General features: G+C 44.7%; 2 protein-coding genes across 2 annotated transcripts in view; both read left to right on the top strand.

The window, feature by feature from the left end:
- Window positions 1-5,317: 5,317 nt before the first annotated feature.
- On the top strand, window positions 5,318-7,486 carry LOC112064618 (sterile alpha motif domain-containing protein 5-like). The gene is made up of 2 exons (XM_055087387.1): window positions 5,318-5,891; window positions 7,338-7,486. The coding sequence occupies exons 1-2, from the start codon at window positions 5,318-5,320 to the stop codon at window positions 7,484-7,486; spliced, it is 723 nt and encodes a 240-aa protein (XP_054943362.1).
- A 160-nt stretch (window positions 7,487-7,646) lies between these two features.
- SAMD5 (sterile alpha motif domain containing 5) overlaps window positions 7,647-24,153 on the top strand; it is a 58,164-nt gene continuing 41,657 nt past the window's right edge. The window contains exon 1 of the mRNA XM_024122580.1: window positions 7,647-8,111. Coding sequence (XP_023978348.1) covers window positions 7,647-8,111 — 465 coding nt within the window. The remainder of the gene's footprint in view (window positions 8,112-24,153) is intronic.

Raw genomic sequence — 24,153 nt, 5'->3', positions numbered from 1 at the left:
TTGACACCTGGTCATAAATGGAGTGATTTCATTTTTGTGATTAGGTAGATAACGTATACTTGTCTGAAATAGTTTTTATCAATATCATTTCACTTGTATGAGATTATGTAACCTAACTTTCAGGTGGTAAGTTAATTTTGCTGATTTAGGTTAAAAAAATAAAAAAAGGTACTCCTAAGAGCTGCCTATCATTTAACAAAATACTTCACCTACCATCTTTACTTTAGGAAACACTGAATTAATCAATCCTTTCCTCCTCTTCTTGAGTGAATTTTAAAATACAGCATGTTTCGGTCTTACCAGAGATAAGAGCATAGATTTTTTTTTTTTTAATGGATCTCATTTTATTTTCTATCACTATTAGTCTCCTGCTTGGCTTTTTCTTTTAGTGATCTCCAGGTCTCTTTTTTTTTTTTTTTTTTTCTTTTTTTAGGTAAGAAGTGGATTTATTTACAGAGAAACACACTCCACAGAGTGTGGGCCATCTCAGAAGGTGAGAAAGGCCTCTGACTTTTTTTTTTTTTTCTATTATTTTTTCATGCTTTTTTGTTTTGTTTTTTTGCGGTACGTGGGCCTCTCACTGTTGTGGCCTCTCCCGTCGCAGAGCACAGGCTACGGACGTGCAGGCTCAGCGGCCATGGCTCACGGGCCCAGCTGCTCTGCGGCATGTGGGACCTTCCCAGACCGGGGCACGAACCCGTGTCCCCTGCATCGGCAGGCGGACTCTCAACCACTGCGCCACCAGGGGAGCCCACCTCTGACTTTTCTGAACTTTCTTTTTTTTTTTTTTACTGCATTTTAAGATTAATATTATATATCCTTGACTTCTACAAGCCTAGACACACTGGGGACTGACGTTTAATAGATGTTGATGGAAATTAATTTTTACATACCCTACATGCGAACAATTTATTCCGAAAAAAAATGGTATGAAACCTTAAGTGGCACCAAGAAAATTTCAGAACAAATTTTCACTCTATATCCTAAGATCAGGTTACAGAGTCCGAGCAAAGTAGAAAAGCTGTCTTTTGAGATTTAGAATTTAAAACTTGAATATAATTATCATTAATTTATGACACTGAGTATCAACAGGCATTTTGCCATAGTTATTACCATTACAGAACAGTTCTAAAAGAATGCCTACAAAGAAAAGTTGTCTACAACCTATTTTCCCATTAATTTTCATCAGGCAAGGAGTCCTCTCTGCAAAAAAAATCTGGCTCCAAACATATTAAATAATAATCAGCATCATAAATGTTTTGAACATTTTTGTAAAAAGAAAAAGATTCTAATAAAGCAATACCACTTGAAAATACTTGTAAAATTGTAGGTACTCGACAATGTGTGTTGAGTAAATTAATTTGGTGTTCTAAGGCTGTGCCTAGAAGCATAATAGCCACTTGGTTTTTTAAAATACATTTCTGTCTGGATGTAAAATAGTTTAATTACAAATTTTGGCTAGTGTAAAGATTCTTGGAATTTGAATAATTAATTAAAGATAGAAGAAAATATCACCTTTGTAATCTTCTTAATTCATGAACTCACATACAAAAGACTATGGGTTTATTCTCTACATATTTAGAATGCTGAAATCTCTCCAGTTCCAATTAATGAGGGAAAACTCATCTCTTTTTGCTTCAGTGCCTGGCACTGAAATGCCTACTTAATAAACGTTTGATGAGTAAATGAATGTTTTTGACAGTTGCCAGGCGCTTACAGCAAAAAATGAGGTAATGCAGTGCATTGTGAAGAACATAGGAGGAAATAGATCTGGGTTCCTGTCCTAGATCTGTCACAAACTAGCGGTGTGACCTTAGGTAAGTAATTTGACCCTCCTGAGCTTCAACTTACTTCATGTAAATATGGATGTTTGAGATGACCTTGAATGGCCTTCTAGCTCCAAAACACTACAGTTCTAAACCTTAAAACTGCCTGTTGTACTTTGGACTTTAGCCTTGTGTCTCTCCCTCCTGTTTAGCCTATAAAACTTTTTTACTTGCGATTATATGTAGTTGCCTCTGGAGCTAAATCTATTAAGAGGTTCAATATGCTCAGGCAAAGCAGAAGAAAGTTAGTAGCCTTGAGGGCTCACAAATAAAAGACTTGAGCAAGTGTAGGAAATAACAGAAGTAGAAGGGAAAAAGTGTCTCAGTAGTTCAGACTAGTGAAGTCTCCACATAGCAGGCTTTCTCTACAGGTAACAGTAAGTTTTATTTATGACTGATTAACAGCGATCGATTTATAAAAGGCTTCCCTTCCAAAGAAAGCACCAGGATGCTTTATTTCCTAATTGGATAGTGGCTTTGCACATAAATAAAGGGAGAATCCCGGCCACCGGTTGGGAAGACACTTTGACATGGCAGGTTTCTTCTTGTCTCTGCCCTGATTTACTGTATGACCTTGGACAAGTAATTTATCTTCCCCCAAACAAGTTTCCCTAATTATAAAACGGAAATACAAATACTTGCTGCCGTCACTGAGGATTAATGAGCAAGGTGAGTGTCTCCAAGCTCCCAGAGGGGAAAAGGCTGTATACAACGAAGCAAAGAACCCCACCGTAACACTGTTGGACTTTTCACACAACTGGGGAAAGAAAAAAACCACAGCAGTAAAAAACCCTGCAGCTTTCAGTTTCACAGTCTAAAAACAAAAAGCGCTCCCCTCTTACAACCAGACCAATTTTTCCTGCACGTTACCCAGCACACGCTGCAGACGAGGAAGTTTCCTGGTTGGAAGACAGGCGCTGAATTTATTCCTCCAGGGTTCTGGCCCTTGCTCTATCGTGAACAGTGACATCTTTCGGGTGGGTGGGTGGGCAAATTGGTGTTTCGGTGCCTCCATTTCTTCTTCTGTAAGATGCTGGATAATAATACGGCTTGCCATATATAAGGAGATATGTGTAGGTGCCTGGCGTATGGTAAATTACAAATAACTAACCTGCTGTAACTTCTGTTCTTAGCAGCATAGTTCAAACTGCTGGAGTATTTTCCTCCTAAAAGTCAAAGGTCTTTATGAAACAGTATCGGGGTACAAAGGTAAACCTGATGTAAACATCTGTATTTTAAAAGGGGGCCGGGGAACTAATATAAAGCCTTGAAGCTCACTTCTTTGGCTGAGTAAGTTTGGGGGGAAGGGTGCTTGAGCAACTCGTTAAAATTCGGCCGCGCCATCGCTAGGGGGCACTGTGAGCCTGCTTTGGCGAGAGAGAGGCGGCGAGCTGCGCCGGGCGGAAGGGGCTTGGTGCTTTTAGCACCCAAGCGCGCAGGAGAAAGGCAACCTAGCAGAGCCGGCGACCCTAGGTCGAGCTCCGTCAGGCGTGACCCGGGCGACCCAGCGGGGGTGGGGGACGGGCTACATGCAGCCCCACAGCTCTTCGCGCTCGACTCCCCACGTCCACCAGGCTCCTTCCTGGCAGATGCTTCCTGGCAACTGTTCTTAATGTGGTATCCGCGAGTCCGGAGGCTTGGGAACCCGGCCCACTCTCCCCCTGCCCCCAGCTATAGGCAATATTTTGGGTGCACCTAGGTGGGTTGTTTTGCCCGCCCAAAGGGCCAAAACTGTCATTTGATTCTTTAAGGGCTCTACGTCCCCAAAGGGGTTCATCTCCTTTGATTTAGGAAAGAGGACCCCCTCCCTGCCCTGAAGGCTAAATGAGCAGGTCTGGAAACGACACTGAAATCATCGTTGTCCACCTCCAGGGTCGGGGCTAGCGGCTGGCACGCCCCACGGCGACTCCAGGAAAAGTGTCCAGTTCAGGTCCTGAAATGGCTCAGGTGCGAAGTTGAAACGCCCATCCGCGAAGGGTGGAGGCAGTGAACCTGCCCCACTGAGTACCTAGACCAAAATTCCCTTAGCTCCAAGAAGAGGTCAAGACACTTAAGGAAACTCGGGCGAGGCACTCGGCGGTTCCACCTGCTCCTCGGGTCCCCGCCCCAGGCGCCTGTTCAGGCATTGGGCCCGAAAGGGAAAATCGGTAGATTGTGTTCTTCCTTAGAGAGACAGTGTGGCGGGCGGAGGTCCGTGCGTCTCCTCTAACGCGAGCTGGGTGCTGGTGTATCGATGTCCACGCGATCCCGGGGCGGGAGGCATAAGCTCTGCTCCCCAGGCTCCAGGACTGAACGCCTCGAAGTGTCGTCCCTGGGGGGCAGAGCACCCGGAGAGGCAGGGCAGAGTGCTGGGGGGGGGGACCGGAAAGAAAGCACAGTGGAGACGAGGGTGAGAGGACCCGGCAGAAAGTCGCCGGGGGGGCGGGGGCGGCAGGGAATGCGCCAGCCGAGGGGAAAGTACAACCCATCCCAAACTTTTGCAGACCCGGGTGCCTAGGAAGGGAGAGCCAGGCAGAGGCACCAGCCTCTCCCGCCGCCCAGAGTGCCCAGCTGCAGCGAGGAGGGGCCGCACGCAGCGCCGGCTGGAAACGGGCGGTCCCCGCGTCGCGCCCACCCGCCGAGCCAAAGCGCCGCGGCCGGGCGCCGAGCGGCCGTCCCTGGGAGAAGCCAGAACGCCGGGCTCCAGCCTGCGCGCGGGCTCCGAGCAAGGGGGATCCAACGCGGATCGGGAAAGGAGAAGGGAAACTTGACCTCACAGCCTCGCCCAGCCTGGGGAAGTGCCCGTGGGCGGCCGGCGAGCGCGCAGGCTGCAGCCAGAGAGGTTCGGGAAGAAGTGAGCGCAGAGAAAGCGGATTAAAAACAAATGTGAAAAGCAATCCAAGGCATCCGCGGGAGCCCGGCAGTTTAGAAGACACCCCCTCCCCGCTAGGAGGACGACAGTGACTCGCACTCGCGAAGACGAGGCGCTCCTGGGCGGCCGCGGATCTGCGCCGAGGAGCTGCCTCCGCAGCGTGGGGCGCGCGTTCAGACGCCAACGGCGGCGGCCAGAAACTGAGATGCGGCGCGCAGCCCCAGAACGGTCCGGGCTGCGGAAAGTCCTGGGCTGCGCGACGCGCCGCTGACCCCCCGCGGGTCCGAGGGGTGTGCCCGGGCCCCGCCCGCCTCCGCCCCCTCGCGCGCCCGCCGCGCGCCCCTCCCCGCGGCGCCGGCGGCGGCGGAGAATCTAGGGGCGGCGCGGAGCGGCTCCCCCAGCCGCCAGTGCCTGCGAGCTCCAGGCTGCTTGGGGAATTCACTTTGCCGCTTTTCCGCTTCTGCCTCTTCAGGCTTCTGATGGCTTTCTATCTCCGGCCCTATCCTTTTCTTTAAAAGGAAAACTTCACTGAGATTTTTCTTTCCCCTTGGAGGAGAGGATTAAAAGTTCTCAGAACTGGTGCCGCCCGTGCCGCTCGGGCGGTGGGACGCCGTTTGCCGGCGGGGGTTCCAGTCCCACCATGTGCACCAACATAGTTTACGAGTGGCTGAAAGCGCTGCAGCTCCCGCAGTACGCGGAGTCCTTCGTGGATAACGGCTACGATGACCTGGAGGTGTGCAAGCAGATCGGGGACCCGGACCTGGACGCCATCGGGGTGCTGGCGCCCGCGCACCGGCGCCGCATCCTGGAGGCCGTGCGCCGGCTGCGGGAGCAGGACGCCGCCGCCGCCGGCCTCTACTTCACGCTGGAGCCGCAGCCGCCGCCCGCGCCACCCGGGCTGCCCGCGGTCGCCGTCCCCACTCGCCGCCGGGGGGAGCCTTGCGGCGGCCAGGCCCAGGGCCCCCGCGGGGACCCCCGCAGCCAGACGACCGCCCCTCGCGGCAAGGAGCTGGTGAGCTACCCGAAACTGAAGCTGAAGATCATGATCAGGGATAAGCTCGTCCGCGACGGCATCCACCTGAGCAAGCCCCCGTACTCCCGCAAGGTAAGGAGGCGGCGTGGGCGCGCGGCGGGAGGGACGCGGCCCGGCCGCTCCTGCCCAGGCTTGGCAGCCCACTTTTCCCAGGAAACGACGGGAGACGAGGAGGCTCCGGGTATTTGGGATTCTCTTCTGGGTTCTTTCTGTGTTCGCTCTTTTATCCTTGCTTCCCGGTGTCACCAACGGTTGATAAGACAGGATCCCTCACCCAGGTGTTACTTCTAAACTAGGACCAAGTGTCCGCGTAGTCTCGGTCAGGAACTGGGCGCGCGGTGCTTCTCCAGGAGCACAGGACAGGTCATGATACCCTCCGTGGTAGTGTTTGCGTCTGAAGGTACCAGAAGACTGGTTAAAACCCACATTGTTCTCGACCTTTCTTTTTCTCACCATTTTGAGAAGCTCCCAAGGGAAATTGGCCGACTCTTTTCTTCAAAGAGTGAGAAATGATGCCCTGTTGCTCTCAATTCCATAAAGTCGAATCCAGCTGCAAATTTGAAAAGTGAACGACTGACATGAGCAGTCAAGGGGGAAAGTGAACAAAACACAAGTCAGTCCGCTTGGGATAAGTTCCTTCAGCTTAAGTATAGGGAGGTAATGGGTGCTAAGGACATTGGTGGTAATGGGGTCACTGAGGGCGTGCTGCCTGTTGCCCTCAATTCCATAAAGACGAATCCAGCTGCAAACTTGAAAAGTGAACGACTGACATGAGCAGTCAAGGGGGAAAGTGAACAAAACACAAGTCAGTCCGCTTGGGATAAGTTCCTTCAGCTTAAGTATAGGGAGGTAATGGGTGCTAAGGACATTGGTGGTAATGGGGTCACTGAGGGCGTGCTGCTGAGTTCTGTGCTGGGTCACTGGTTTGGTTGATTATTAATACAGATGAGATGAAGCAGGTACATCTGTGACTTCTAGAAAGCCTGAGTGGATTCGCATGTAGGAAAGGAGGGCACAACACAAGGAAGTGAGATTTTCCGTCACCAGTGAGGACTTCCCTGGGGAGAAAGAAGCTGGGAAAGTATGGCAGCTGATCTTTGAGGAAGGCTGAACTGTGGATTTGGGCCTTTAATAATTAACTACATAAAGTCTTAATTTCTTACAAGAGCTCGGCCACCAGCTGAGTCTGTTCAGTTCAGGCTTCTGCAGCCATCCAGGTAGAGGGTCCTGACTTGAAAGGGAGAAGTAAACAGTACATGTAATCCTCAAGCTTGCCTGGAGTTGCCCAGGAAAAGGAGCACCTCAGCGGGAAAGTCAAGGCATAGAGAGAAGCCCAGCGGAAAATGATGGCAAGGATGCTGTAGCTGGAGGGGAGTAGACACAGCACCGCAACAGAGACATGCGAATCATCCAAATGTTGTGTGCTTGTCTAGGACACTTGCTTTGCTTTACAGGCTTAAGTTACAGTCATAATGTCTGGATTTAAGGAAGTTCAAGAGAAAACTTTGTAAAAAGTAGATAAGAATATCTAGGGTAGATGAGAATAGAAGGTTTAATATTATCCATATGTTATCTTGTAAGACAGGCAACTGAGATAACCTGTTTGAGTATAAATTCGTTTTATAAGAACTATATAAAGACGGGGCGCCGGCGGCGGCGGCGGAGAATCTAGGGGCGGCGCGGAGCGGCTCCCCCAGCCGCCAGTGCCTGCGAGCTCCAGGCTGCTTGGGGAATTCACTTTGCCGCTTTTCCGCTTCTGCCTCTTCAGGCTTCTGATGGCTTTCTATCTCCGGCCCTATCCTTTTCTTTAAAAGGAAAACTTCACTGAGATTTTTCTTTCCCCTTGGAGGAGAGGATTAAAAGTTCTCAGAACTGGTGCCGCCCGTGCCGCTCGGGCGGTGGGACGCCGTTTGCCGGCGGGGGTTCCAGTCCCACCATGTGCACCAACATAGTTTACGAGTGGCTGAAAGCGCTGCAGCTCCCGCAGTACGCGGAGTCCTTCGTGGATAACGGCTACGATGACCTGGAGGTGTGCAAGCAGATCGGGGACCCGGACCTGGACGCCATCGGGGTGCTGGCGCCCGCGCACCGGCGCCGCATCCTGGAGGCCGTGCGCCGGCTGCGGGAGCAGGACGCCGCCGCCGCCGGCCTCTACTTCACGCTGGAGCCGCAGCCGCCGCCCGCGCCACCCGGGCTGCCCGCGGTCGCCGTCCCCACTCGCCGCCGGGGGGAGCCTTGCGGCGGCCAGGCCCAGGGCCCCCGCGGGGACCCCCGCAGCCAGACGACCGCCCCTCGCGGCAAGGAGCTGGTGAGCTACCCGAAACTGAAGCTGAAGATCATGATCAGGGATAAGCTCGTCCGCGACGGCATCCACCTGAGCAAGCCCCCGTACTCCCGCAAGGTAAGGAGGCGGCGTGGGCGCGCGGCGGGAGGGACGCGGCCCGGCCGCTCCTGCCCAGGCTTGGCAGCCCACTTTTCCCAGGAAACGACGGGAGACGAGGAGGCTCCGGGTATTTGGGATTCTCTTCTGGGTTCTTTCTGTGTTCGCTCTTTTATCCTTGCTTCCCGGTGTCACCAACGGTTGATAAGACAGGATCCCTCACCCAGGTGTTACTTCTAAACTAGGACCAAGTGTCCGCGTAGTCTCGGTCAGGAACTGGGCGCGCGGTGCTTCTCCAGGAGCACAGGACAGGTCATGATACCCTCCGTGGTAGTGTTTGCGTCTGAAGGTACCAGAAGACTGGTTAAAACCCACATTGTTCTCGACCTTTCTTTTTCTCACCATTTTGAGAAGCTCCCAAGGGAAATTGGCCGACTCTTTTCTTCAAAGAGTGAGAAATGATGCCCTGTTGCTCTCAATTCCATAAAGTCGAATCCAGCTGCAAACTTGAAAAGTGAACGACTGACATGAGCAGTCAAGGGGGAAAGTGAACAAAACACAAGTCAGTCCGCTTGGGATAAGTTCCTTCAGCTTAAGTATAGGGAGGTAATGGGTGCTAAGGACATTGGTGGTAATGGGGTCACTGAGGGCGTGCTGCTGAGTTCTGTGCTGGGTCACTGGTTTGGTTGATTATTAATACAGATGAGATGAAGCAGGTACATCTGTGACTTCTAGAAAGCCTGAGTGGATTCGCATGTAGGAAAGGAGGGCACAACACAAGGAAGTGAGATTTTCCGTCACCAGTGAGGACTTCCCTGGGGAGAAAGAAGCTGGGAAAGTATGGCAGCTGATCTTTGAGGAAGGCTGAACTGTGGATTTGGGCCTTTAATAATTAACTACATAAAGTCTTAATTTCTTACAAGAGCTCGGCCACCAGCTGAGTCTGTTCAGTTCAGGCTTCTGCAGCCATCCAGGTAGAGGGTCCTGACTTGAAAGGGAGAAGTAAACAGTACATGTAATCCTCAAGCTTGCCTGGAGTTGCCCAGGAAAAGGAGCACCTCAGCGGGAAAGTCAAGGCATAGAGAGAAGCCCAGCGGAAAATGATGGCAAGGATGCTGTAGCTGGAGGGGAGTAGACACAGCACCGCAACAGAGACATGCGAATCATCCAAATGTTGTGTGCTTGTCTAGGACACTTGCTTTGCTTTACAGGCTTAAGTTACAGTCATAATGTCTGGATTTAAGGAAGTTCAAGAGAAAACTTTGTAAAAAGTAGATAAGAATATCTAGGGTAGATGAGAATAGAAGGTTTAATATTATCCATATGTTATCTTGTAAGACAGGCAACTGAGATAACCTGTTTGAGTATAAATTCGTTTTATAAGAACTATATAAAGACGGCAAGTCCGGAGAACAGTTTGCCTCAAGTTAAACACGTTCCAGTTACCCACTCTGACTGTGTTTCTGATATGTGCCCCAAACAGGGCGATGACCTGCGAATCATCCAAATGTTGTGTGCGTGTCTAGGACACTTGCGTTGCTTTACAGGCTTAAGTTACAGTCATAATGTCTGGATTTAAGGAAGTTCAAGAGAAAACTTTGTAAAAAGTAGATAAGAATATCTAGGGTAGATGAGAATAGAAGGTTTAATATTATCCATATGTTATCTTGTAAGACAGGCAACTGAGATAACCTGTTTGAGTATAAATTCGTTTTATAAGAACTATATAAAGACGGCAAGTCCGGAGAACAGTTTGCCTCAGGTTAAACACATGTTCCAGTTACCCACTCTGACTGTGTTTCTGATATGTGCCCCAAACAGGGCGATGAAGGGGAGAACAGAGTTTTCCTAGGCAGGTAGAGGTGGAGATATGTGTAGTGTATATACAGTGACTCTGACCATCAGTGTAAATTAGAGGCTCGTTCCTGGAGATGGCAGGTCAAAGGAGTTCAAGGCCAGTCAGACTTTTATGATTACATCCTGGGAAGTGAGGCGGGCTTAGGCTGAGAGAGTGTGAGCTCCTGGGCACATGGTGAGGGCAGAGGTCAAGGCCTGGCCAGAAAGGGATGCTGAGAACAAGTTAATATCACTAGGGCTTGCTGCTTCTTCAGGAGAAGAGCTGGGTACAGGGCTGGGAGGGCAGAGGAGAGTGTGCACTGCAGGTGGGGATGATGTAACACATTTTGATTCTGATGCTTAAAAAGGCCTCGATATCAAAGTCAGAAGCAGAAAAGGATAAGTGGAAGAGGATTCTAAGGACACGAGTGTCTGGGCATTGGCTTTGGACTGTGCATTCCTGCCTAGATCAGTGTGTGAGATGGTAGTGCATTTGAGCAAGTGCAATTTATCAAAGAAAATTTTGACTTACATTGTAGTACTATTTACTTTTGTAAATAATTTCTGTCAACTTCTATATAAATCCCATAACAATAATGTTTGAGAGTAAAAATATACCCTCATTCACTTTCTATACATGTGTAATTTCTCAGACTGATGAAGAATAAAATGGGGCCAGAAGTGTTTTTGTACCTCCTTCATTAATGCTCCAAGCGGGGACCAAAAAAATGGAGCTGACGAATTTAAGTGTAAAAAAAATTCTGTCACTTCATATATTTGTTACAAGAAAAGCACACACTGAAATAGAAACTAAAATACAATTAATATACCCCAAACTGAGTATGCACATGTATAGGGCCAGATCATGTTGGTTTTTCTGAATTTGTTGCTTACGTATGCATTGCCTTTTAAATTTTGGATTTTAAATGATCTCAGACATTGTTTCCTGCAACAGTGTTAGGACTCTTTTTAAAAAAAATAAATTTATCTACCTATCTATCTATTTATTTATTTATTTATTTATTTTTGGCTTCATTGGGTCTTTGTTGCTGTGCACGGGCTTTCTCTAGTTGCAGCGAGCAGGGGCTACTCTGCGTTGCGGAGTGTGGGCTTCTTATTGCGGTGGCTTCTCTTGCTGTGGAGCACAGGCTCTAGGCCTGCAAGCTTCAGTAGTTGTGGCACGCGGGCTCAGTAGTTGTGGCTTGCGGGCTCTAGAGTGCAGGCTCAGTAACTGTGGCGCATGGGCTTAGTTGCTCTGCGGCATGTGGGATCTTCCTGGACCAGAGCTTGAACCCGTGTCCCCTGCATTGGCAGGCGGATTCTTAACCACTGTGCCACCAGGGAAGCCCAGGACTCTTCTTTAAAGTGTGATCCACTTTTTAATTTCTCCAGATTCCTTGGCTCTGTCACAATCAGAACCCAGTGTTCATTCTGTGCATTTGGAATTCTGCCTGTTAGAGAGGCCTCACGTCTCCTTTATAGTCTTTGCATGGCTGATCCTTGTAATTTTTTGGTACTTTGGTGAGAATATTAGATGGTTTGAAAGTGGATTTTACGTAGGGTGATCAAGGCAGGAATAGTGAATCTTTACAGAGGAAAGTAAGTTGAGGAATTTTCCCAGGAATTACTTGAAAGGACTGCAGGATTGTGGTATTTGCCCCAATAACAGTTAATGTTACCAGGAACTGTGCTGCAGTGCTGTGTTCATTGTCTTATCAACAGTTGCCACTTTCCTCTTTTAGGTGAGTTAAAATGTAAGAAAAGTAAGTTTCTCTTTGTACCAAGGCAATCCAGCTTAGGAAAACCAGGAGCTTGGAAAGACAGCTGCTTGAAATCTACAAACATTGGATGAATATCCCTCTTCTGCCCTGTCCTTAGCTTCTCCCACTGCTGTGATTTCTACCTTAATGAAGTGGGGACATGTTTTCACAAAGTAAGGATTAGGAAGAGCTTTGTGTACATGTTCTCAATACTTTACCAAGCTTCTCTATGCTGAGGGTCTGCCAGGCTCTAGGTTTCTATGATTGGCAGGATGCAGAAGCCCTGCCTTCAAGGAACTTGGGATCTAGCGGGGAAGACATAAAATAGAATGAACAACAATGATGAAGTATAGTGATCGCTTCCAACCTAGCTTGCGGGGAGAGGGGATCAAGGCAGACTTTCTAGAACTGGCCTTTGGTCTAAGAACTGAAGGATGGAGGGTTTAGCCTGAAGGAGAGGAGGGTCCTAAGGGAACAAGTGTTCTAGGTATAGAGAACAGTGTGTGCAAAGGGCCAGAAAGGGAAGAAGTGCAGCAGGGCACCGGGCATTTAAAGGAATTCAGTCTGGCTGGAGCACAGAATGCTTGGAAGAAGTGGCAAGAGATGGCGAGACAGGCAGGGGCTGGTCCCGGATGGCCTTGGAGTCATATGCAGGCGTTGGCGTGTATCTCGAGAGGGGAGCTATTGATGGATCCTGACCAGAGATAGAGGAAATGATTAGGACGAGGTCGCAGTGTCAGGAGAGATTTGCTGGCAGCCTGGACTGCGTGGCGACAGGCTGGGAGGTGCCATGGAGGTAACTGAGGGGTAGAATTGCCAGAACTGGATGATTGTTTGGATGACAGGGAAGAGAGAGGAGAGAGGTTGTGATGACGTGTAGATTTCTGATTGAGGATTGCGATGCCCTTTCCTGAGCAGGGGGCCCAGGAGAAGAGCAGGTTTGGAAACAGAGATGTTGCCTTCAGGTTTAAATACACTGATGCCGGAGGCATATTTGAACATATGTGTCTAGTTGGCAGTTGGAAATACAGTTGTGGAGCAGAGGAGAGATGCTGGGACAAAAGATTTGGGAGTAGTCTGCACACTGAAGCCACAAATATGAGTGATCTGTAGAGGGAGAAGGGAGAAGGACAGAACCTTGGGGAACACCAGGATTTGGGAGATGGTCAGAGGACGAAGAACCTTCGAGGGAGGCAGAAGGGGTGAGTCAGTGGAAGCAGTGACGCTTCAAGGAGGAGGGACTGGTCAGGAGGTCAGAGACCGGTCAAGCAGGACAAGAACTAAATGTATCCATGCCATGGGAAGTAGCAGCCACGCCAGTGGGGACCTCTGAAATAGCAGGTTCAAGTGATGGACCAATGAGAGGACGTGGAAGCAGGGAGCATAGACAACTTTTTTTTTTTAAGATTTAATTTTTTTTAAAGAGCAGTTTTAGGTTCACAGCAAAATTGAGAGGATGGTCCGGAGAGTTCCTATATACCCCTGCCCCACACATGCCTAGTTCCTTAGTCCCACCAGAAGTGGGACATCTGTTACAATTGGTGAACCTACCTTGATACATTATAATCACCTAAAGTTCATAGCTTACATTAGGGGGTCAGTCTTGGTGGTGTGCATGCTTGACTTTGAACAAATGTGTAATGAATGACATGTAGCCATCATTATGGTATCATGCAGAGTATATTCATTGCCCTGACAATCCTCTGTGCTCTGCGCATTCATTCTTCTTTTCCCCCAACTCCTGGCAAGCAATGATTTTTTGCTCTCTCCACAGTATTGCCTTTTCTAGAACGTCACATATTTGGAAAGGCTACATAGTATATAACCTTTTCAGATTGGTTTCTTTCACTTGGTGATAGGCATTTATGGTTCCTTTGTGTCTTTTCATGGCTTGATAGCTCATTTGTTTTTAGCTCTGAGTAATATGCCATTGTCTGGATGTACTGTAGGAACTTTTTAATGAAGTCAGACTGAGAAGATAGAACTAAAGCTATAGCTGGAGGAAGAAGGGAAAATTTGAGTCAAGGGAAGAGTTTTGTGAATTTGTGTCTTTTTTTTAAGGATGAGAGAAGCTACAGCATGTCTAAGTGTTGGTGGGAGGGAGCCAGAGAGAGGGAGGGGGTGAAGATGTGGGAGAAGGGAGACCACCCAAGAGATCAAGGAGGTGGGAGGGAATTGTGTCCAGAGCACTGGAAGAAAAAGGGGGACACACTTCCAGTGGGAGGGGATGCCTTCTCCACGACAGAGGGGCGGAGAGGAAGGATGGAAGAGGAGACTGGGAACTTTGTGGGGATGGCGTTGAAGAGCCCTCATTTCTCTGTCTGCTCACATGATACCAGTGAGGGGGGAGACGGAGAGATTAGAGGTTTATGGAGCACATTGTGTTAATATACAAACACTAGGTATTATGCATTTGGTGTTTATAGCAATGCCTAAATGTAAGCATTATACAATAATGCTTGTAGGATGTATATAGCTGTACGTGCATAGAAAATACCCTCACTATTCCTATGTTTGCGCTGCAGGTTACAAGCTATGTGTGATGTTGTATTGCGTCCTGTAAGTTTGGCAGTGCTTGTGCATGGGGGTTGTGGTAGATGTGGGTTGTATGGGACTGTAAAAGTATCCTGTTTTCTAGCAGACTTGGAAAAGCGGAAGGCAGGCTCTAGGGTAGATGGTGGATGGGGAAGGTGTTTAGACTCTGAAAAATATCTCCTTGCCACACACTACCAAGTAGAGCTGAGTTAATATAATGTTATTTAACAATGCTGTAGGAGTGTTAAGCTTCATTCACGCCTCAGTGTGAATTTAATTACTGTAAGTAACAAGACTCTCATGGTAATAGGGTTATTCTTGGATTCTGGGAGAGATGGCTTGGGATGGAGGTGTTTGGAGAGACAGGTGGCATGAGGGCTTCTGTTTTTTGGGGCCAGGGTGAAGGATATAGAAAAAATATTTAGAAAGGAAAGAGAGAGGTTGGCAGAGAATATGCTTATGTCCTTTGGAGTCGTGCCTTGGGTCCTGGCAGAGGCTGAAATGACAGTAAATATTTCTTCTCCCAAGAATTCCTCTGCCTTCATGGTGCTATCATTGTTTATTTTCAATCTGTTGTTTAACTTATTCATGTAGTACCATGGGAGACATGACAACTTTTACAAACTTATTTTAGAAAATGACTCTTATAACCAAGTTTGTGGATATTAGCAGGCATTGAGCAAACAACATTTGCCAGATGGGTAGCCTGGCTCCTGTCACCCCGTACCTGTCCTTGCTTGGACATTTCAGCCACCATCATAGCGGTCATGTCTTGGCTGTGTACAGAAAAGCCTGTTGGCCTAGGTCTTACTCCTGATAATAGGGGGATTTGGTAATTAATCAGCAGTACATTTTTAGTACAAGTGATACCCAGTCATTTCTGCAGGCCGGAGGATACAATAATGAAAATTATTTGTAAAAACTTCAAAAATTAGATTTTCAAAATTCGGTTGTAATGTTCAAAACTGTCACCTGGTAGTGAGAGATTGACATACGTACTATTGATACTGTGTATAAAATAGATAACTAATGAGAACCTACTGTAGAGCACAGGGAACTCAGTGCTCTGCCGGGACCTACATGGGAAGGAAATCCAAAAAAGAGGGGATATATATATATATATATATATATATATATATATATATATGTACGTATAGCTGACTCACTCTGCTGTACAGGAGAAACTAACACAGCATTGTAAAGCAAATATACTGCAATGAAAATTTTTTTAAAAAGGAAGATAAAAAAAGAGCAAAAAAAAGAGAGAGGTTAAGCAACCTGCCCAAGGTCATACAACTTGCCCAAGGTCACACTCTTAACTACTGTCTCTGTGGATGGGAAGAAAAATACAGCTATTCCTTCCTAAGGGTGGCCTCGTGAACCTTGTCTGCTCTTAGGTAGCTGTCTAACGCATGCCACGAAAAATAAGAAAGAAATTTTGATAAAAAAAGCACATTGTTTCAGATTATGTAAGTAGATTCCAATTCACCAGAAATATGTTCTGAAATGAATTTTCTTGAAGTAAGGTAAGTCAGATGACACGGACTCAACCAACTGCTGGTGCTTGAAATTAACAAGGGATATCCTAAGATCTTTGGAAGAACATTGCCCATGGTGAGGGAAGGTACACCCAGGACCATGATCGGTATAACTTTTCAAGGTGATAGTCTGCGTAGAGCTAGAAACAGCATCGAGTCCTTAGCTATAGCTAAGGCTTATTATACTATTGCTAGCACTTGAGTTAAAAAGTTTTTAACAGTTATTTTCGAAGTTTTTTGAAAAATGCTATTTCAGATCAATCGCTGATTTGGACTTGAGGACGCCTGGGAGAAGTAGGAAGGGAATCCTTGTTTTCAGTCAATATAAAAAGTATTAAGGGCAAATAATTGTGGATCATGCCAAAAGGCATTAAGCATACAATCCGTCTTACAGAGAGACTAAGTGACACCTAATAGTTTGAAGAGATTTCATTACTGCTTCTAATTGAAATAAATGGTCTGATGAGCTCTTAAAACCTTACTGTTATGTTTCCATAAAGTTTTAAATACAAACAAAATAAGACCTACTTCATTTGGAACATGTCCGAAAGATGATCAGCATGTATTCTTTACCAAAATCCGAATTTTAAGATATTTTCCCTAGAGCATACCATAATTTTATAACAAGACTAGAAGTGTACCTGTTGTATTTGACACCCATATTTTTTTTAACACCCTACCTCTATTTGAAAAAACTATTTTAAGTAAAAGTCATGGAATAATACACAGCGATTATTTTCTTGATTTCTTCTGTAGTTTTAAACAGTTAATAGTTAAAATAAGGAATATATTTCAGTTTTAAAGAATTCAAATTTAGTAAAAACATTTCATCTATGAAATAGAATTTGCACTTAACCAAACTAACACATTGCACCTTGCAGTTTGTACTCTGTTTCACTGTTTTGAGTTTTCAACACATAAAAACTCTAAGTGGTCATAAGAATAAGGGAATTGAACTAACTCAAGTTTCACGTCTTTCTGTTTTGTTTTTACAAATCACGATGCTGTCATTGTTTATTTTCAATCTACAGTTTAACTTATTCATGTAGTACCATGGGAGAGACATGACAACTTTTACAAACTTATTTATTTTTAAGTTTTATTTTTTAAATTAATTAATTTACTTTTGGCTGTGTTAGGTCTTCGTTGCTGCACCTGGGTTTTCTTTAGTAGAAGTGAGCGGTGCCTACTCTTCGTTGTGGTGTACCGGCTTCTCATTGCGGTGGCTTCTCTTGTTGCGGAGCACGGGCTCTAGGCGCACGGGCTCAGTAGTTGTGGCTCGCAGGCTCTAGAGCGCAGGCTCAGTAGTTGTGGTGCATGGGCGTAGTTGCTCCACGGCATGTGGGATCTTCCTGGACCAGGGATTGAACCCGTGTCCCCTGCATTGGCAGGCGGATTCTTAACCACTGCACCACCAGGGAAGTCCTACAAACTTATTTTAGAAAGGACTCTTATAACAAAGTTTGTGGGTTGGTGCCAACCATATAACCAGGAGTTCTGTGAATTAACTCCCAGGTAGAACACAATGCCTATAAAAGGAAAGGTAATAAAATATGCTAATTTGAAGCGAATGTAAATGCCATTGAAACTCAGCAGTAACTGTGACAGCTAGAAGTTAGGCCAACAAAAGGTTTTTTTCAGGGAGAAGTGTTTTATCACTGACATTGTTTAGAGTTTCTATAGGTCTTGTTCATAATTTAAAATTTCATTTTGTTTTAAGGGCCCCTTCTTTGCCTGCCCTTTCTCTCTGCCCTATCCTTGGAAGACATAAGGAAATGTGATCTTTTTAGTTTAAGAAACGTTATTTCTTCTGTAAAATAATGCCAGTATTTATCTCTAAAGGTTGTAGTATGAATTAAATGGGATAATATTTATGAGGTTGTTTTGTAAATTCTAAAAGAACTTCACAAATTTGAAGTGTTCTTACTGATAGTGAATAAATCATTGTTTCTAATACAATTTTGAAAATATTTCTGATTGAAAAGTAAATATACTGAATTGAGAAAATTTGGAGAACACTGAAGCAGACTGAGAAGAAATTTAAAATGGTCTGTTTTACAGTTTCTAACACTACAGTGTATTTCTTTAAAAATCACCTATGAGTTAGAATTTCTGTCTTGTACACATGCATAAATCTGGTATTGGATAAGAGTAAGGATAAGGCTAGTCCTATGTTGGCAGATATCATTTGAAAAATGATTTTAATGCTAAGACATATTCCATCTTAGTTTAGCACCATAATTAATTTAACCATTTTCTTATTGGGTTGAAAGCTCACCCATGTTATTATTGATTATTTAAATTTCTTCATAATTTGAAAATTTCATGTTTGAGAAATAGTATTTCATCATTCATTGAATGACATTTCTTAGATTATTGATTTACATAATTTCATGTTTGTGGCTTTTATAATTATGTATTGCTTGTTCACTGTGCTTGCCTGTTTTTTCTGTTGGTCTTAGACCACTTCCAGTTGCTTGGCAAGAGCTCTTTATATATTAAGGAAAATAATCATTGTTGCATAGAGGTTGCAGAGATTTTTCAGAGTGTGGTTTACCTTAGATTTTTTTTTTTTTTTTTTTTTTGTGGTACGCGGGCCTCTCACTGCCGTGGCCTCTCCCGTTGTGGAGCACAGGCTCAGCGGCCATGGCTCACGGGCCCAGCCACTCCGCAGCATGTGGGGTCCTCCCGGACCAGGGCACGAACCTGTGTCCCCTGCATCGGCAGGCGGACTCTCAACCACTGTGCCACCAGGGAAGCCCTACCTTAGATTTTAATGATTTATTTTTGGATGTCCAAAATTTAAAAACTCCTATGTATTCTACCTTATCAATAATTTTAGTTGTTTCTTCCAGACTGGAGGAAAATAGAGGGTACAGACTTAGACAGAATTGAAGTTACATTCTTTTTTACCATTTACTTGGACAAATTATTTAATCTTTCTAAAACTGAGTTGCCTCATCTATAAATGGGTATAATATTACCTACTTCTTAAGGGTGTTGAATCAGAGAGACAGTGTATGAAAAGTGCCTCAAAGAATAAATGACAGTAATTCCTCAAAACATCTGGCTAATCTTTGTCGTATAATACAAAATCTTGTGATTATGAAGTTATTCTCAATATGAAGACCTATCTTAAATTATTAGTTCATGTCCTTTTGATTCTGTTGAGGCTAAATCTTCTTTCCATAATTTCAAAAAGCTCTTTAAATAACAATAATATACATAATTTGTTTGTCTGTTATAATAATTGAAAATATTTTACTCAATTTACCATTTGCCTTTTAGGTTTTCCTTTCTCTTTCTTTAAATTAATTTTTAATTGGAGAATGGTTGCTTTATACTGTTGTGTTAGCCTCCACTGCAGAACAAAATGAATCAGCCATACACATACAGATATCCCCTCCCTTTTGGACTTCCCTCCCATTTAGGTTACCACAGTGCATTAGGTAGAGTTCCCTGTGCTATACAGTATGTTCCCATCAGCTCTCTATTTTATACATAGTATCAATAATGTATATGTGTCAATCCTAGTCTCCCAATTCCTCCCACCCCATCCCTTTCCCCCTTGGTATCCATACATTTGTTCTCTATGTCTGTGTCTCTATTTCTGCTTGCAAATAAGATCATCTATACCATTTTTCTAGATTCCACATATATGCTTTATTATATGATATTTGCTTTTCTCTTTCTGATTTACTTCACTGTGTATGACACTCTCTAGGTCCACCCACGTCTCTACAAATGACCCAATTTCATTCCTTTTTATGGCTGAGTAATACTCCATTGTATATATGTACCACATCTTTATGCATTCATCTGTCGATGGACACTTAGGTTGCTTCCATGTCCTGGCTATTGTAAATAGTGCTGAAATGAACACTGTGGTACATGACTCTTTCTGAATTGTGGTTTTCTCAGGGTATATGCCCAGGAGTGGGGTCGCTGGGTCATATGGTAGTTCTATTTTTAGTTTTGTAAGGAACCTCCATTCTGTTCTCCATAGTGGCTGTATCAATTTACATTCCTACGGACAGTGCAAGAGGGTTCCCTTTTCTCCACACTCTCTCCAGCATTTATTGTTTGTAGACTTTTTGAGGATGGCCATTCTGACTGGTATGAGGTGATGACTCATTGTAGTTTTGATTTGCATTTCTCTAATAATTAGTGATGTTGAGCATCTGTTCATGTGTTTGTTGGCCACCTGTATGTCTTCTTTGGAGAAATGTCTAAGTCTTCCACCCATTTTTTGATTGGATTGTTTGTTTTTTAGGTATTGCGCTGTATGAGCTATTTGTATATTTTGGAGATTAATCCTTTGTCAGTTGCTTTGTCTGCAAATATTTTCTCCCATTCTGACGGTTGTCTTTTCATCTTGTTTATGGTTTCCTTTGCTGTGCAAAAGGTTTTAAGTTTCATTAGGTCCCATTTGTTTATTTTTGTTTTTATTTCCATTTCTCTAGGAGGTGGGTCAAAAAGGATCTTGCTGTGATTAATGTCAAAGAGTGTTCTGCCTATGTTTTCCTTTAAGAGTTTGATAGTGTCTGGCCTTACATTTAGGTCTTTAATCCATTTTGAGTTTATTTTTGTGTCTGGTGTTAGGGAGTGTTCTAATTTCATTCTTTTACATGTAGCTGCGCAGTTTTCCCAGCACCACTTATTGAAGAGACTGTCTTTTCTCCCTTGTATATTTTTGCCTCCTTTGTCATAGCTTAGGTGACCACAGGTGCGTGGGTTTATCTCTGGGCTTTCTATCCTGTACCATTGACCTATATTTCTTTTTGTGCCAGTACTATACTGTCTTGATTACTGTAGCTTTGTAGTATAGTATGATGTCAGGGAGCCTGGTTCCTCCAGCTCCGTTTTTCTTTCTCAAGATTGCTTTGGGGACTCCCCTGGTGGCACAGTGGTTAAGAATCCACCTGCCAATGCAGGGGACACAGGTTCGATCCCTGGTCCGAGAAGGTCCCACATGCCGCGGAGCAAGTAAGCCCGTGTGCCACAACTACTGAGCTTGTGCTCTAGAGTCTGGGAGCCACAACTACTGAGCCCGCATGCCACAACTACTGAAGCCCGCATGCCACAACTACTGAAGCCCGCACACCTAGAGCTTGTGCTGGGCAACAAGGCACCACGATGAGAAGCCCGCACGCTACAACGAAGTGTAGCCCCCATTTGCCACAACTGGTGAAAGCCCATGCTCAGTAATGAAGACCCAATGCAGCCACAAACAAATAATTTAATTAAAAAATTTAAACAACCTAATCTTACACCTAAAGCAACTAGAGAAAGAACAAACAAGACCGAAAGTTAGTAGAAGAAAAGAAATAATAAAGATTGGAGCAGAAATAAATGAAATAGAAACAAAGAAAACAGTAGCAAAGATCAATAAAACTAAAAGCTCATTCTTTGAGAAGATAAACAAAATTGATAAACCTTTAGCCAGACTCATCAAGAAAAAAAGGGAGAGCACGCAAATCAATCAAAAAAAAAAAAAACCAAAAAAAAAGATTGCTTTGGCTATTTGGGGTCTTTTGTGTTTCCATACAAATTGTAAAATTTTTTGTTCTAGTTCTGTGAAAAATACCATTGGTAATTTGATAGGGATTGTATTGAACCTTTTTTTTTAACGGAGAAGTATAATCAGTCTATTTTTGTGATTACTTTTATTCTTATAATAAATCCCTTCTTTAGTCCAGGATCAGTTAACATTTACCTATATCTCCAATTAATTTATTTGGTTTTAGGTTTACATTTAACTCTAATTCATCTGAAATTTATTTTGGGACATGATGTAAGATGGAGTTCTAATGTTATATGTAATCATACACAGGTGATAATTTTATCACCTACTTTACAGGAATTATAGCTTTTATTTCTGTGTTCTGGTCCTACTGCATTGGCTAGAATTTATGTAGCATTGTTAAATAATAGTGATAATTAGATGTTCTTGTCTTATTCCAAATTTTAATGGACATGCTACAAGTATTTTGTTATTATTCTGCCATTGGCTCTCAGCTTAAGATACTCTTCATGATGTTGAAAAGCATCTTTGTTTTCCTAATTTTGTAGGCATTTTTATTGGAAATGGATATTTGATCCTATTAAATATCTTTGTAGCAACTTAAAAATAATTGAAAGTCTTTTTCTTCCTGGGCCTAATGTTGTGATGTATTGCATGAACAAATTTCCTAATATGAAACCATCCTTAAGTGTTCTCTTTTGAAGCAACCTGAGTGTGAGAGGAGGAATTTTGTGATCTTACTCCCAGATTATTGGGACATTCTTTTACATTACATAACTTTTCTTTCATGAACGATGTTTGCCATTTACCTTCAGTTTGGTAACTACTATGGCAGTTATTGTCATGATATTATTACAGTTGACTTCCTGCCAATAGCTTTTTGGAAGTTGCCATCTCTGTCTAGACAAGCAAGAGAGGCAGTGACAGCAGTGAGACGTGGGGACCAGCCCCCACCCTTCTTGCTCAAAAGACAACAGCCACATAGTCGTGGGTAACGATTTAATTTTCTGGTTTTGCAGACATTTTGTTTTTGAACCAGAGGGCGGAGACTCTGAGGGGGGTGAGGTGTTAACTTGAATCTTTATTGATTTTACTGTTTTCACAGCCAAAATGGGCGTTTTGGGGCTTCCCTGGTGGTGCGGTGGTTGAGAGTCCGCCTGCCGATGCAGGGGACACGGGATCGTTCCCCGGTCCGGGAGGATCCCACATGCCGCGGAGCGGCTGGGCCCGTGAGCCATGGCCGCTGAGCCTGCGCGTCCGGAGCCTGTGCTCTGCAACGGGAGGGGCCACAACAGTGAGAGGCCCGCGTACCGCAAAAAAAAAAAAAAGGGCGTTTTTTCCCCCCTAAGTATAGTTCGGGAAATTTCTCCCAGATTCTAGAATTATATTCTTCTCCTTCATCCTCCCACTCTAACACTCTCCCCACCCCCTTGTACTCCCTCATCCACTAGTCTGCTCCCTTCCTGCCCTCACCCTACCCAAGGCCTGTTGGTGGAAAATACAGATGGGGGCTGCTTGCCAGATGCCATGTTAAACTGAAAACCCTTATAAAAGAAATTGAAGTGGCGTTCATTTTAATTTGAATGTTTGGCTTTGCATAGAAACAATAGCCCAATTGTAACAAAGATGAAGTTGGAAAACTCTGTAAGAAATATTGTTATAACAAATCCTTGATTTACATTTAAACATGTGTTGACAGGTCAAAAAGAATTACTTTTTTAAAAGGTCGTTGAAGCAAGGATTAAATATGGGGTACAGGAATGGTATGTTTCTGGAAGAAATACCTACCTCAGGTGCTGAATTCAGCTCAGTGCGTAGAAATGGATGCACCCAACGCTTCCCAGGCTGGCCGTCAATCACGCAATATATAGGCACTTTAAAGCAACCATATATCAATGCAGAATGGAACACTGCTGGATTAGGAAGTGCTCCTTTGGGAAACTCTTGATTGACAAAAGTAGTACTGCATTAAGTAGCAGCAATATTTTCATGGCCAGAAAGTCATAAAGCAGTAGATAATCTTTATGAAGAGGAAAATATTTTACATAAAAAAACGTTGAGCAATTCTTAGGACTTGCTAACTACAGGATCCAGTAAAGGTGAAAAATAGCTCTACCTAAATGTGAAAGAATAAAACGATAATTCAGTGAATTGTTAATTGCATCCAAGTTCAGTGCTGTAGTCACTGTCATTGATAAGGCATCTAAAGAAAAGAGGGGATTCATTGCTATCTGGGATTGCAGGAACCCCCTGTATCTCTGGTTTGCAGGGTAGGAGAAAAATTTAGGATATGCATATTGCGTCCATTATAGATTAGAGTGGAGCCAGAGGGTATGCAAAATAATTTACTCTTTTGAGACCTACTTCATTACGGAGAGGTGGTGGAGAGTTGGGAGTTAGGTTGGTGACATTAACTTTGAGTTTTATTGTTGTGTCATTTTATTTTATTTACTTTTAAATAAATGTATTTATTTTTATTTTTGGCTGCACTGGGTCTTCATTGCGGTGCGCGGGCTTCTCATTGCGGTGGCTTCTCTTGTTGCGGAGCACGGGCGCTAGGTATGCGGGCTTCAGTAGCTGAGGTTCGCAGGCTCTAGAGAGCAGGCTCAGTAGTTGTGGCGCACGGGCTGAGTTGCTCCGCGGTATGTGGGATCTTCCCGGATCAGGGCTCGAACCCGTGTCCCCTGCATTGCCAGGCGGACTCTTAACCACTGCACCACCAGGGAAGCCCCTTGCTGTGTCATTTTATTTATTTATTTATTTTTGCGGTACGCGGGCCTCTCATGGTTGTGGCCTCTCCTGTTGCGGAGCACAGGCTCCGGACGCGCAGGCTCAGCGGCCATGGCTCACGGGCCCAGCCGCTCCGCGGC

The sequence above is a fragment of the Physeter macrocephalus genome, chromosome 10 (genome assembly GCF_002837175.3).
Source record: "Physeter macrocephalus isolate SW-GA chromosome 10, ASM283717v5, whole genome shotgun sequence".
Classification (NCBI taxonomy): Eukaryota; Metazoa; Chordata; class Mammalia; order Artiodactyla; family Physeteridae; genus Physeter; species Physeter macrocephalus.
Note: the sequence above shows the minus strand (reverse complement) of the source record. Positions and strands in the feature narration are given on the sequence as shown.

Excerpts from the sequence above, each read along its gene's own strand:
- LOC112064618 (XM_055087387.1), top strand. The coding sequence starts at position 5,318 with ATGTGCACCAACATAGTTTACGAGTGGCTGAAAGCGCTGCAGCTCCCG. Across the intron at positions 5,892-7,337 it reads GGGAGACGAGGAGGCTCCGG|AACTATATAAAGACGGGGCG; the intron begins GTATTTGGGATT and ends TCGTTTTATAAG.